The 16385-nt window shown below is 38.3% G+C and overlaps 1 protein-coding gene across 1 annotated transcript; it reads right to left on the minus strand.

The window, feature by feature from the left end:
* Window positions 1–7522: 7522 nt before the first annotated feature.
* Window positions 7523–7906, minus strand: LOC114755775 (uncharacterized). The gene has a single exon (XM_028944643.1). It carries the CDS (start codon window positions 7904–7906, stop codon window positions 7523–7525), a length of 384 nt encoding a protein of 127 aa, XP_028800476.1.
* Window positions 7907–16385: the final 8479 nt, after the last annotated feature.

The following is a 16385-nucleotide window of genomic DNA, read 5'->3' on the forward strand; positions in this document are numbered from 1 at the left end:
ATTTAATGATGAAATTTTTGTTGCAAATTTTAATTATAAAATTTTTCGTTGCTAATTTCTGTTACTAAATTATTTTATGACGAAAGTTTCCGTCACTAATTCCCTTGCTAATTCTATTCTGTCGCAATTCCATTTCTAGTCTATCATTAGTTCTGTTGCTAAGTCTATTCTATTGCAATTCAGCCCAATCTTAGAAAACACAATGGTACTAGCTAATTGATCTAGCAAATCATCAATCCGGGGTAATGGGTATTTGTTCTTGATTGTCACTTTGTTCAATTCCTAGTAATCGATGCATAATCGCAAACTACCATCCTTCTTCCTTACAAACAATACCGATGCGCCCCATAAAGATACATTGGGTCGAATAAAACCCTTCTCTAATAACTCTTCTAGCTACTTCTTTAGCTTCACCATCTTATTTGGAGCCATTCAGTATGAGGCTTTAGAAATTAGTCCTGTTCTCGGTATTAGATCACTGGCAAACTCCACTTCTCTTTCTGGTGGTAATCCACTTATCTCTGTGGGAAAGACTTTCAGAAAATCATGTACAACCAATATTTCTAGAATCCCTTCTTCCACTTTTACTTTCGCGGAGAAGAATACTATATGCCCCTAGCAACCCTGTCTTAGGTATCTACCCGTCTAAGCCTCCGTAATCAAATTCAACTTCACTTCTGTGCAAGGAGCTGGTTCTTGGGTAGGAAGGATTAATGTTTTATTCTTATAGTCAAGAGTAACCAGGTTAAACCAAGGTCAACATCAATATCACAAAAAGGCATGCATATAAGGTCCAACGTAGTGCAACAATAGGCACACCAGACAATATAGTTTAAATGAACACTGGAAGTTAAAACTTTAGCACCAGTGGGAGTGGAAACACAAAGATCATACAGCAATGTGTCAACAGTGAGGCCTATTGCTCGCCGACTAGCTAAACCACAAGCGAACGGGTTGCAAGTAATATAAAAAGTATCGTTCCCTCAGAGACTAAGGCTAGATGAGTTGAAAATCATAATTGTGTTTTTGATTAGGTTAAGTGAGACAAATGTTGTAAAAGACTTGTGAAATGAAATTAGGAAAACAATGATTTAAGGCAGTATAAAATCAACTTGACTTTGAAACAATTAAGGGGCTAGGGTTATTCTTCCCTAAAATACTTCATAAAACTGGATTAATCACTTCTCAAGTAGTAATTTACAATAAGTTCAATTACCCAGGGTTCGCAGAATTGATTAAGCTTTCTCAAGTCAAAACTAAATGTTTGCAATCACAATAAAACATAGCAATCTCTTGTATTTGTTTTAAAAAGTTGCACTTTATTAACCAAAACCCTTTTTGTCTATGCTAGGTTAACAGATACATCTCTGTTCTATTAACACACTGTCTATTTACTCAATTAAATTTCCAGACTAGCATGTTTTTGCCAAAGTTCACAGATTAACTTAACCTTCTCAAGTTTAAACTAATCAAACAATCAGTCCAAATGATGGCCAGTCACAAGGAAGCATTAAGCGCAAGGTAAAAATAACTGAACATTATCATTAATACTCAAGAGATAGTAAAACCAAGTCTCAATCCATACAATAGATCAAAATAACCCTAGAAAAACTGATCTAGCTACACATGTCAAGTAAAAAGCTATAGCTATAAGAATAGCTATTAGCCATTACAGAAACAAGAAGGGAAGAAGAAAGAAACCCAGAAAAATTGAGTAACAAGCTTTGAATCTCTTCTAGCTTCAAGCTCAAAGATTCTAAGCCTCCAAAGCTCCAAACCCTAACAGTTACGTCATAAAACGCACAGCTGTGAGGGGTCAAGCGTCGTGGTGGATGTGGTCGTCTGCCACGGCAGATTACACATAATGGCTTTGTTGTGAGTGGCTTTGACACTGCGGCACATGTGATCATAGGCCGCGATGGATTACACTGAACAGGGACTCATTCGGGACAGCTTGGGCACCGCGACGGATATGGTCAGGAGCTGCGGCGCCTCACACAGAAGTGCATTCCTTCCTCTTTGTTAGGGCCGCCGTGGCATTTGTTCCCATGTGCCCCGGTGGTTGGTCTCTTTTTAGTTCTCCATTCCTGGTCTCTATTCTTTACTCGCTTCAAGCTTTTTCCTACAAAATTGACTTCCAAACCAAATAAAAGAGCGCTAAAATAAGTAGGAATTTTTAGAGGTTATCACATCCCCAAACTTAAACTTTTGCTCGTCCTTGAGTAAAACGACAAACCAGCAACTAAGTAAGAAATTGCACATCAAAGATTGTAGGAGCAGCTATATCCTCATCAAATGCTCAAGAAAATATATAGGATAGGAAATTACTGAATCACCTAAAGAAACAAGTTTCATGAATTTAAAACAAACTTTCAATGATTTTGGAGTGTGAGTGTGTGTATAGAGTCAATGAACATCTCTCATGATAATGTCTCAGCAGAATGTGAGATTTTAGCCAACATACTAACCTTCAACCGACAGTTTCATAAGCCTAACTCCTTCTCTCTCTCTGCCTATAACTCACCCCACATAAATTTGAAATCAAAGGGACTTTTCGGCTTGTAACGTGGCCAAGAGGTGATGGTTTAGGAAAGAAAGGGAAAATAGAGTATACAAATACTTTGAGATAAATAGATATTCATAATCAGAACTCACTTTAACCACTTTCATTCTCCCAAACTTGTACCAAAATTTATTCTTTTTTCACCAAGCTTTCATGGAGTTGTACTAAATATTTATATGCCCTTCTCTTTTTCTTTTCTTTTTTCTTTTTCTCTTTCTCTTTTTTTTTAACATTAAAAACAATAACTCACAACTTAATTTCTTACACTTTAAATTTCCAGAATATTTCCATTACCCCTGCCAACCTTTCAAAATCTCAACATCTCATCAAACTCCTTATCCTTCCAACTTCCATTTATCTCAAAGCTAGGGACTTCATGGTTTTTCTCAATTGGTTTTGGGCTAGGAAGAGGTTAGGGTTTGAAACAAAATGTAAACATATATACACTTTTTTTTTTTCAAATTACGGGTCAAAGTATGGGTTCAAAGGACAATATCTTTAAGGTCAGCTTGAAAAGCTTAAACGCATTTAAGAATTGCCCTAATCCTTTTTCAAATTCATATAGAACAAACCATAAACTTTGAGAAATCAGAAGAAGGTTTTGAAGCAATTTAGTTGAAATAAAAGTATAAAGACTAAATTATCCACTCAACCTCAACATAATCACTTAAAATGTCTTGACCTTTTTTGTGCATTAGTTTCTCCAAAATTAAAGAAACACAGGTTTTAACCTCAAAATTCAAGCATCAAAGAGCAATTCAAAACTTCCTATCAAGCGTAGTAACTAAGCATTTTGTTCAATCATTGGACCATTCATGCATTCTCAACTAACAACTCGCCACTTTAGCTCATCTTTCATAAAACCGAATGAGCAAAAATTTAAGCTAACAAAATTTCTACTGTTTCAACTGTTTTTTTTTTACTAAAAAAAAATTTACTCAAAAAAGCGACCTTTCAAAACTTTTCAAATTTAACCTTGTTATCCACAAAAATCCTGTTATCCCCAAAAATCAATCCTCACCCTAAACTTAAAACTGACAGTGTCCTCACTGTCAACAAGAGTAAGTAAACATCAGGGCATGCAGTCAGAATCCAAAAACAATATATCTACCGCATGAAAGGTCAAAATTGGCTTTTCTTCCTGTACAAGTATAGCAATATGCATAACTATCAACAGTATCGCTATCAGATAACCACAATGAAATCAGCAATTACTATTGGTATCCACAAATTAATGAAAAGATCCGTTAACAATCCACATATTCAATCAGTTCTTAGTAGTTAACGCAGTTATAATCAACAATGACAAATACTGTTCAAGAGTCACAATCAATTCAACAGGCCATCAATAGCCTTTTCAGAACCAGCAAAGCAAATAACGACACATAAAATAGAGCAAGTCCCAGGAAAATGCAAGAACAAAAACAAAAACAAAAACAAAAGCAACAGCAGCAGCAGAAACGGCCCCAGCTAGGCATCCACCTCGTCAGACTACTGACCCCTTGATCCTCATTACCCTCTGTAAACAGGTCGACAGCCATATCATCTCCTGAACCAATACCAGCATCAGACATTCCAGCTTCATGTTCCTCTCTCGGTGACTCTGCATCAGTGCTTGTATCTCCCACATCCGATGCGTTAATGTCCAGTTTTCTTGCCATCTAGACTAACAGTTCCTCTATGCACCTCTGTCTACATCTCTTGTGATGTATCTCTCTATCCAATTTCTCGTGGAGGAGATCTAAGCTTCAAGTGGTAGGGTCGGCGCTGGCACTGGCTTGAGCTTCCTGTTTCCTCCTATACTCCTCAGGAAACTATTCAGCGTACATGGCTTCAGTGATCCGTTACTGTTCTCATTCAGGAACCAAATTGGAGTAGTTGAATGGTGAAACCGGCTTGAACTTTTGATCGTTTTCTTTCCATTCTACCTCCGCTTTAGTTAACAGATCCGAGATGAGGTGAGGCATGACTAGATTAGGGTTGTGGGCTCTACTAGCATCCCATATGGCATCAAAAATCAATTTCCCTACATTCACTGTCGCTTTGATCATGAATAGATATATCAAAAGTGCCAGATTCCATGGGGCTTCACTAAGATGGGTGGTTGGCATAATGTTCCTTGTGACAATATGCAACCAGATTCTGGCCTCAGCTATCATGTCCTTTCGCATAATATAAGCCTGGCCCCTCTTGGGTCTCACCCATATCTTCTCATCAGAACCAGTGAGTGTTACTGAGATTGCACCGAGAGGAATCTCCTTTTGGTTGCTGAGATACCACTGATATTGGCAATTTTCAACCTTGGGAAGCTCACAGTAATCTCTGATGCGCTCTGGAGTAATGAGGACACGTTGGTACCGGATAAACATCTCATTACTCAAATTTGTTGCGACCCTAATATAAAACTTCCTAACCAGCTTCTCATTCCCCTCGGTTTTGGGTCCAATCAGATCTAAGAGTTTGAGCTTCCTTGCTTTTTTATAAAATCCAAACTTGTTTGTGCAAGGAAATTCCCTTTCTTGATGAAACCCTCTCCTTTCAACAAGCTCCTTGATAGGGGGATCAGGGGAGGTAGCACAGGCTTTCTTCCTAGGGGCCATTTGATTGTTACCTGTATAGAAAGAGCAAAGCATACCATACACAAACTAAGCAAATAACATACCACAACCACAAAACAACTGAAAAGAAAAACAAAACTAACCTAAAAAAGCCCTCCCCCAAACTTAAATCAAAGAGCGAGATTAAAAGTCAAAGCAAACCTCAAGCAATCCCAACATCACACTCTCACCATTACTTAAGCCCTTTCTAAACCTGAGTCATAATAGACCCTCAATCCAAATCGAATTCACACAGGTTCTCTTTTACAAAATAGTTTCAAATTTAGACAACCATCAGTAGCTGCCAATTTAAACTGTTTTCACTAAAATAGCAACTAGGTCTTTCAATTGGTTTGATTTCTCAAACAGAATAGCATTTCAAACTCAATTACAGGTGAAAATGAATAACATAACTTGGGTAAGGGACTGGTGTCATTTGAAAATTTGGACAGGCACTGCATTTTCTTTCTCAAATCAGTTCCAAGCTATGATCACTTAGTTTCACAAGTTTTACATTTTCATCAGTACACGTTCACAAGCAGTTAGGCAATGTGGAATTATCACTTGGAAATTTTCTTAAAAACCTAACCATAAAACAACCTCAGAGAATCAAAATGCCCCCATCTACAGTTCAAATATCACCTAACCACAATGCACAATCCTATCAACACCCATCTCCACCGAAAATAAACTAAAGGAGAAAGGAAAAGAGAAAGAAAGAACAAACCTCTAGCAGACAAAGTGAGAAGAAAACACGGGCAAGTGAGAGAAGACGCAAAAGCACTCCACACGGTGATGATAGCCGTTTTGTCGAAGGAAGATGAATAAGTGGAAGGTGCTGTGGAGGGGTTATGGAGGCATCGATGATGAGAGAGTATGGAGGAGAGACTGTGATGGAGATCAGAATGGGGGTCGATAGTGAGAGAATGGGAGCGAACGACAGTGAGGGAGAGTGGCGGTGAGGAACCAGTGGCGTGCAAGGGAGAGAGAGGTGATCGACGATGAGAGAACGGGAGAGAATGGCAGTGAGGGGGAGGGAACCGAGTATGCTTTAGAGAAGGGGGTAACCATCAGCATACAATTTTGGGGAGTCCAAAGGAGTTTAAAATAGGGGATGTAAGGAAATGACCAAAGGGTTAAGAATGTAAAATGAAAACAGCGAATCTACCCCCAAAACCAGTCAGATACATAGGGGCAAAGTGGGTATTCAGAAAAATAAGGATGGGTAAAACAGGAAACACGAAAATGGACACCGCAGAATATGAGAAGGCGCCGCGGTGAATTTTGATAGGGGCCGTGGTGCCTATTACAGAATTGCTAAACCTGGGTAAAAGAAGGGCACTGAAGTACATGAGTGCTTATGCTGCCGTGCCTCAAACAGAATTGGACTCTGGGAAAGAGGACTGGCGCTACGGCTTCTAGATACACACGCCGCGGCGGGTTTTACAGAGACTCACATCAAGAACAAGGACAAAGGCATCGCGACGAATTTTAGCAAGGGTGGCAGCACCTCTTACAGAGTATGCACACTAAAAAGGACAGGCCATCGTGGCTTCTGAGCACACACACGTCGCGGCGGGTTTTACAAAACAGGCCTACCTTGAAAAATTACCAAACACTAACTGGACCTACCACATCCAAACACACAACACACAATAAAATAAGACTAAACACAAGCACAATCATAGGAAACAACATAACACAGACAACCACACAAAAACAAAACCCACAAGCCTCAATTTAACACAAGCTCCAACATAATCAAAGTAACCAATCAAAGCCACAATATCAATGAATTTTCAATCAAATGCATTTGATATTCCAGATGTATCAATAAGGTCAAGGTTAATGCTGGAGATTAAGGTTAGGTGCACTTCCCTGGTTGTGCTAATCCGAAATTAGCCACTCCTTCTGCTAAGCTCCAAAGTTTAAGGAATAAACCTTCAGGCCTACAAAAACAAAGATCAAACGTAAATCTACTAAAACAAAACCGAAATACAATAAACACATAAAAGGCAAGTTTAGAGCTTAGGTTGCCTCCCAAGTAGCGCTTGGTTTATAGTCTTCAGCCTGACTCTTCAGCTCTTTTATGATTGCTTAGTGAAGTAGATCGTAGAGACTTGACGATCCACCTTTCCACTCCAATAATGCTTCAAACGATGGCTATTTGTATGAAATCTTTCACCCTTTTTATTTTCTAGCTCCACTGCACCATGGTTAGAAGCTTGTACCACAATGAATGACCCTGACCAGTGTGATTTGAGTTTGCCCGGAAATAGTCTCAATTTGGAATTGTGAAGTAACACCTTTTGCCCAACTTCAAAGACCTTAGGTATAATTTTCTGATCATAATACTTCTTGGTCAATTCCTTATAGAGCCTTGCACTTTCATGGCATTAAGGCAAAATTCCTCTAATTCATTCAATTGAAGGATCCTTTTTGCACCAGCAGCTTGAAAGTCAAGATTGAGCTTTTTTATGGCCCAATAAGCCCCATGCTTCAATTCTACAGGCAAATGACATGCTTTTCCGAACACCAACCGATAGGGAGACATCCTAATCGGAGTTTTATACGCTGTCCTGTAGGCCCAAAGAGAGTCATCCAGTTTTAATGACCAATCTTTTCTGATTGCACCTACTACCTTCTCAAGAATGCTTTTAATCTCTTGGTTAGATATTTCAGCTTGGCCATTTGACTGAGGGTGATAAGATAAAGTTACCCTGTGCTTCACACCATATTTCTTCATCAGAGCTTGAAATTGGTGATTGCAAAACTAGGAGCCACTGTCACTAATGATAGCCCGAGGTGCTCCAAATCTAGTGAAGATATTTTTCTTTAAGAATTTGATCACAGTTTTAGCATCACTGGATACACATGTCATAGCTTCAACCCATTTCGAGACATAGTCTACAGCAACAAGAATGTACTCTTGATTAAGAGACTTTGGAAAGGGCCCATGAAATCAACCCCCCATACATCAAAGAGTTCAACTTCCAGAATATTATTGAGAGGCATTTCATTCCTTCTTGATATGTTTCCTACTCGTTGACACCAATCACATCGGATCACAACGACGTATGCATCTTTAAACAGTAAAGGCCAATAGAAACCACTTTGAAGGACTTTGGCAGCGGTTTTCTCTCCTCCAAAGTGCTCGCCATAGGCAGAAGAATGACAACACTCTAGAATATCTTGCTGCTCAACTTCTGAAACACATCTTCTTATCATATGATTGGCACATCTTTTGAACAAATAAGGCTCTTCCCAGAAGTACATCTTCACATGGTGAAGAAATTTCCTCTTTTGGTGGGAGTTAAGGTCTAGTGGCAGAGTTCCACAAACCAGATAATTAACCAGATCTGCATACCATGGAGCAATCGAGTCATCCACAAAGAATAGGCATTCATCAAGGAAAGCTGCATTGATCTCTTGGCAATGATCATGTTGAGTTCCACTACTCAATTGAGACAGATGGTCCACCACTTGGTTTTCAGTGCCCTTCCTATCAATAATTTTCAAGTCAAATTCTTGAAGCAAAAGGACCCAGCGAATCAGGTGTGCTTTGGAATCTTTCTTGGTAAACAAGTACTTCAGAGCAGAGTAGTCTGTATAGATAGTCACTTTAGTGCCTACAATATAAAAGTGGAATTTGTCACAAGCAAACACCACTGCCAACAATTCTTTTTTTGTAGTAGTGTAGTTAAGTTGAGCATCATCCAGGGTTTTACTTGCATAGTAGATGGGATAGAAGACCTTTTCTACTTTTTGTCCCAGCACTGCTCCAACGGTAAAGTCACTAGCATCTGCCATAATGATGAAAGGTAGCTCCCAATTAGGTGCCACTATAATTGGTGCTGATGTAAGCTTTTTCTTTAACTCCTTAAAAGAGTTCATACAAGCGTCACCAAACTTGAACTCCCTATCTTTCTCCAACAAATTGCATAAAGGCTTAGTGATTTTAGAAAAATCTTTAATGAAACGACGGTAGAATCCCACGTGACCCAAGAAACTTCTAATACCCTTTACACTTATTGGTGGAGGCAATTGCTTAATAACAGATACCCTTACCTTGTCAACTTCTAGGCCTTGTTTGGATACTCGATGACCAAGGACAATGCCCTCCTGTACCATGAAGTGACATTTTTCCCAATTCAGAACCAAGTTAGTTTCTTCACACCTTTGTAAAATAGGCACAAAATTATCTAAGCAGTAATCAAAAGAATCTCCAAAAATGGAGAAGTCATCTATGAACATTTCAATTGTCTTCTCAATCATGTCAGCAAAGATGGCCATCATGCACCTTTGGAATGTTACTGGAGCATTGCAAAGACCAAACGACATTCTTTTGAAAGCAAACGTGCCATACATGCAAGTAAAGGTTGTTTTATCTTGATCATCTGAGGCTATTATGATTTGGTTGTAGCCTGAATATCCATCCAAGAAACAGAAGAATTCTTGCCCGGCAAGTTTATCTAACATCTGATCAATAAATAGCAGTAGGAAATGGTCTTTTCTGGTTGCTGTATTTAACTTTTGATAGTCCATGCAAATTCTCCACCCAGTCACAGTATGAGTTGGAACTAGCTCATTTCGGGTGTTAGCCACTATCAGAAATAGGGTATACTATGCCAGCAGAAAGCCATTTGAGGATCTCTTTCTTGACCACCTCTTTCATAACCGGGTTTAATCTCCTTTGATGCTCAATGTAAGGTTTATGACCATCTTCTAGTAAAATCTTATGCATGCACAAAGAAGGGTTGATCCCTTTGATGTCAGCTATGGACCACCTAATAGCTTCTTGTGGTTTCTCAAGACCCTTAACAGTTTCTCCTCTTGTAATGTGGATAACTGAGAAGAAACAATCACAGGTAATGTAGCAAAACTACCCAAGTAGGCATACTTGAGATGCGACGGTAAAGTCTTGAACTCTAACACCAGCAGTTCATCAACATAAGGCTTTAGTGGAGAGCTTAAAGCACTAGTCACATCAAGAGGCTCAAAAGTCTTAGCTTTTTGATAAGAAAATGCTTCAATACTCATCATTTCTGCATATGCTTCAACCTTGCCATCAATACTACTTGTTTCTCCAATCAACAATGCTTCCAAGGGATCTTTGGTCAAAGAGTTAATCAACTCCTCTTGCACTGCAAAGTCAATCAAATCGATAAAATTACAGTAAAGAGAATCATCTAGAAACTTTAGGGCTTGATTCATGTTGAATATCACCTTCTCATCATTTACTCGCATGGTGATCTCACCCTTTTCCATGTCAATGAGAGTTCTTGCGGTAGCTAAGAATGGCCGTCCTAAAATAATGGGGATGTTCCAATCTACCTCACAGTCTAACATAATGAAATTAACTGGGAATATGAATTTATCTACCTTCACCAAGACATCTTCTATAACCCCTTTTGGATGTGAGATACTTCTGTCAGCAAAGAGCAATGTAATAGTTGTTAGCCTTGCTTCACCTAAATTTAATCAATTGAAAACAGCTAGAAGCATCAAGTTAACCCTTGATCCCAAATCGCATAAAACTTTTCCATTGAAGTGTTTGCCTATGTTGTATGGAATATAAAACTGCCCGAATCTCTCAATTTGGGTGGAAGTTTTCTCTGCAGGATGGCACTACAATCTTCAGTAGGGCTACTGTTTCAAATTCACCAAATCTCTTCTTCTTGGAGAGAACATCCTGGAGAAACTTAGCATACTTAGGCATCTGCTCTAATACTTCAGCAAACGGGATATTGATGTGTAATTGCTTAAACATGTCCACAAATTTCTTAAACTGAACATCTTCATCTTTCTTCCTAAACCTTTGAGGAAAGAGAAGTGGCGGCATCTGTGTAGAAGGAGGAGGAGTTGTCTTCCTCTTTTTATCATCAACCATTTCACCCTCTACATTTTTCCCTTGAACCACGTCATTGAGATTTTCTTCTATTTGTTTCCTTTTCTTGGTGTCTTCCTCTTCTACTATAGCACCTTCTTCTGAAAGCTCATTTGTATCAAGGTCAATCACCACACTGTTAGTAATGTCTTTGTTGGTCTTACTAGGCCTCGGAATGTCAAGTAGTTGCTTTCCACTTCTTAAATTGATAGCTTTACACTCTTCATTACCATCCCTTTTTGGATTGGGAATGGTATCACTTGGAAGGCTGTTTCTTATGAGTACATTCATTTGTGAAGCCAATTGACCCATTTGAACCTCGAGATTCTTGATAGCAGTTTCATAGAGAGAGAAGGTTGCCTTATTCTCAGCCCTTGCAGATTCTTGATTTGCTAATAACTGAGTAAACATCTTCTTAATTTTGGATTCCTCCTTCTGAGGATGCTTCTGTTGTAGTTGATGCTATTGTGTTTGGCCATGAAAACCAGGAGGCCCCATTTGTTTAGCACCAGATGATAATATCTGTGATGGGTTCAAACCTGGCCCATTTTAGCATGAGAAATTTGGGTGATTTCTCAATTGGATTGTAGGTTTTAGAGTGAGGGCTTCCTTGTGGTCTTCGTTGCACATTATTCATATAATTGACTGTCTCCAAGGTGTATGGGCACTGATCAGAATAATGTTCCTCATCACAGTGGTCACAAGTGTATCCCAAAGCCTGAAGTGCATGAACTCCTACAGCATTTCCCTTCTTAATCTGCAGTTCCAGATTATCAAATCTCTTAGAGATCGCTTCAAGTTGTGATGCAATATCTCTTGATGATAAAGAGCTAGGCTCCTTATATCTCCCAGAACTTTGCCTCCTCTTATTATATTGTTGCATAGTGCTAGACGCTACCTCTTCACACAATTCGTATAGCTGATTTACCTTCATCTTTCTGATTCCTCCATTTGAAGCGGTATTCAGCATTGTCACTGTCTGATCATTCAACCCATTCCAGAAGGCTTCCATTAGAACATATTTCTTTTGCTTATGATTTGGACAATTTCTCCACATATCCTTGAATCTTTCCCAAGCCTCGTAGAATAACTCATCCAGATGCTGCTCAAAAGAAAGCAATTCACCCCTTAATGTAGCACGTTTGCCTTTTGGAATAAATTTGGCCTTAAACTTAGACACAAGCTCATCCTAAGCCTTAATTGAGTGCTTTAGCAAAGAATTCAACCACGTTTTTGCCTTGTGAGATAAAGACATGGGGAATAATCTCAACCGTAGTGCGTCTTTAGTAACCCCATTTTGTTTTAAGTTCTCACAAACCTCTATAAACTTGGTCAAATGCTCATTCGGATCATCATTAAAATTTCCTTCAAAAGTACCAATCATCCCTAGTAGTTGAATCATAACGGGCTTGATTTCAAAATTCCTGGCTTGAATGTCAGGTAGCCGGATACTCAAATGAAAATTCTGCCCTTCTTTATCTAAATAGTTATCCAGCGTATATACATCATTCTCATCTTCTTCCACCATGTCTTCTTGTTGTTCTATTTCAAGTGGTGGTGGTGGAAGAAGCTGGGGTTGTTGCTAAATCTCTGGTGTGTTTTCAATTTGTCCTGAATTGGAGTCTTCTTTAGTAACCTCTTCCAAAATAACTTCCAGTCTTCCTCGTATACGTCAAGGGTTACCTGTGTGTTCAGATCGAATACAAAAGTATCAAACTTATCAAGAGAAATGAACTAAATAATTACTCCTACTACTACCTATAACTATCACTACAAATGCTAAAAGAAACTTAAGCGTAACTAATCACACAATAAGGACAAGCAACCACAAACAATCTTGCAATTAGTCCCTGCCAACGGCGCCAAAAACTTGTTCATCGATTAGCTAAACCGCAAGCAGACAGGTCGCAAGTAATATAAAAAGTATCGTTCCCTCACAGACTAAGGCTAGATAAGTTGAAAATCATAATTGTGTTTTTGATTAGGTTAAGTGAGACAAATGTTGTAAAAGAGTTGTGAAATGAAATTAGGAAAACAATGATTTAAGGCAGTATAAAATCAACTTGACTTTGAAACAATTAAGGGGCTAGGGTTATTCTTCACTAAAATACTTCATAAAACTAGATTAATCACTTCTCAAGTAGTAATTTACAATAAGTTCAGTTAGCCGGGGTTCGTAGAATTGATTAAGCTTTCTCAAGTCAAAACCAAATGTTTGCAATTACAATAAAACATAGTAATCTCTTGTATTTGTTTTAAAAAGTTGCACTTTATAAACCAAAACCCCTTTTGTCTATGTTAGGTTAACAGATACATCTTTGTTCTATCAACACACCGTCTATTTACTCAGTTAAATTTCCAGACTAGCACATTTTTACCAAAGTGCACAGATTAACTTAACCTTCTCAAGTTTAAATTAATCAAACAATCAATCTAAATGATGGCTAGTCATAAGGAAGCATTAAGTGCAAGGTAAAAACAACTGAACATTATCATTAATACTCAAGAGATAGTAAAACCAAGTCTCAATCCATACAATAGATCAAAATAACCCTAGAAAAATTGATCTAGCTATACATGTCTAGTAAAAAGCTACAACTATAGGAATAGCTATTAGCCATTACAGAGACAAGAAGGGAAGAAGAAAGAAACCCAAAAAAATTGAGTAACAAGCTTCGAATCTCTTCTAGCTTCGAGCCCAAAGATTCTAAGCCTCCAAAGCTCCAAACCCTAGCAGAGCAAGCCTCCAAAATCACCCCAAAGTTGAAATGTCTTCAGAAAAACTGAGTCTCCCCCTCTATATGCCCTAATTTTTATGTTACATCATAAAACGCATAGCTGTGAGGGATCGAGCGTCGCGGCGGATGTGGTCATCCACTACGACAGATTACACAGAATGGCTTTGCTGTGAGCAGCTTTGGCATTGCGGCGCATGTGATCATAGACCGCGGTGGATTACACCGAACAGGGACTCCTTCGGGACAGCTTGGGCACCGCGGCGGATATGGCCAGGAGCCACGACGCCTCACACAGAAGTACACTCCTTCCTCTCTGTTAGAGCTGTCGTGACGTTTGTTCCCATGTGCTGCGACGGTTGGTTTCTTTTCAGTTCTCCATTCCTAATCTCTATTCTTTACTCACTTCAGGCTTTTTCTTGCAAAATTGACTTCCAAACCAAATAAAAGAGCACTAAAACAAGTTGAATAAGTAGGAATTTTTAGAGGTTATCACCTATGCGCATAGCGCAATCATATGATATAAAGGAGTAGCTAGCACCCAAATCAAACAATGCATGAACTAGATAATTCTTTAGACTAATTGTACCTTGTATCATCTTGGGCAAATTACTTTTGCCTCTTTCTTATTGAGGGTGAACACCTTAACCTGAGCCTAGGGCCTTGAATTGTCTACACTTTGTGGGCACCCCTTAATAAAGTGTCCCGGCCTCCCGTATCTAAAGTACATGTTCTGACCCATCATGCACAGCGAGTCTCTGTGATTCTTTCCGCATATTTCACATTCTTTTTCTTAGCGAGTGCTATCAAATCCTCGCCGTCTTGCTCCTCCTCCTCGTCTGGGCCTCCTAGAAAAATTAGGCATTTTCCTTTTTCTATTACCACCATAGTTTCTTCCTAACCTGACCTTACTGTAGGTTTCTCGATTCCTGGGGTTGTCCTAGCCAAATCATGATGATTTTGGCTACTTTCTGTGATATGGAAGGCTTCTACAACCTTGTTGAACACCTTAAGTTGTCGTGGGGCTACTTTTCTCTAAGCTTGGGCTTTAACCCCCTAATCATTTTCTCTAGAAACTAGGGTTTATTGGCTGCTTGCTTTATCGTGAGGAACTGAGCCTCTTTCTTGTCCCTCACAAATTGGGAAAAGTACTTTAGGAAAAACTATTCCTTAAATACCTCCAAAATAATGGGAGTATCATTGGCGTGGAGGACTAACTTTGCCTTCCCCACCATCAGTCTGTCTCTCCCTCAAGCTTATATATGGCCATCTAAGCCTTCCTCTTTGATGAGCACTCAAGGATTTTAAAAATCTTCTCAAGCCGAGCTATCCTCACAATATGCCATTTCCATTACTGGCATTCTCTGCTTAATTGTGCGCCCTGACTTTTTGTCCTCACAACATGCCATTTCTATTCTTGCACTTAAATCATTTCATAACACACAATCCATAAATACATATATGTCACACAATTCAAGTTCTAATCACATAGCAACTAGTAGCATAGCATAGCAAACAGTAGTCCAGAACCTTGCTCTGATATCAAAAATGTCACATCTAAATTTTAGAAAGGGGTAATCTGGAACTTCAAGTTGTCAATTATATTCTCTATGGAAATGGAAAACCAATTCAGGAAATTTCTGACACAAGCATTCAATTAGTTTAGACTTGTTTAGTCTTGCTTATAGGGTCGTTTTTGTAACTGGATAACCAGCACTGAAAACTGTCTCACATTTTATCTCAATTGGAACCGTTTGGAATCATTTCTTATGGCATTAAGTTAGAAAAATTCAAACTTAAAAATTCATTAAATTCGAGTCACTATTTATTATAACCTTAGTGAAGGCCAAATTTTGAAAAATTATAGCTAATTCTAAAAAAATCAGAATGAGGTGGTTTCAAGTTTTACTTGAAGCTCTTAATATGATCTTTACAGGAAAAATACTCATTGGTATCCGAACTTTACCAATTAGTCCCAGATTTCATGTAGAGTGGTACTGCTCATATGGTTATTTTCAATTTTACAAAATTTATGTCTAACTTTGGATAGGTATAATTTTTTGTAAAATAATCTAAATTTAATAAAATCCCACTTCTTTTAAAGCTAAAAATATAATCTATAAGCCTGCTAAGTTTAGCTCAAAACTCAACTAATTGCATAGAATTTTGTTGGTGCCAAATTAAGTCTTTTTAGGGTTATTTCATCCCTTCTTCATGCAATTTCTGGTTTTCTTTCTCTTTTAACCTCATTGGATCATTTTATGCACATATCACATATTTAAACATGATTCCTTGGCCAAATATTCACATGTATATTACTTTGATCATTAATACAATATTCCAACATAATTCACAATAATACATAACAATTCATAATAATTATAAAACATAACTCCAAGAGGCATTAAACTTAATTATCTTCCAAGATGATCTCCTTTCCTTTGTCCTCGCTTGGTCTAACACCTAGTTAGTGGATATTTGAACATAAAGGAAGGAGATTTCATAGAAATCTTAGTAGCTATGAATCATTATTGTCATGCTAATCATGCTATGTAAAAATGTGATATGTTATCATGAAACTAGCATAAACATATATAAGCTTT

The sequence above is a fragment of the Neltuma alba genome, unplaced genomic scaffold (genome assembly GCF_004799145.2).
Source record: "Neltuma alba isolate B1F8T4 unplaced genomic scaffold, ASM479914v2 tig00010339_pilon, whole genome shotgun sequence".
In the NCBI taxonomy this organism is placed as follows: Eukaryota; Viridiplantae; Streptophyta; class Magnoliopsida; order Fabales; family Fabaceae; genus Neltuma; species Neltuma alba.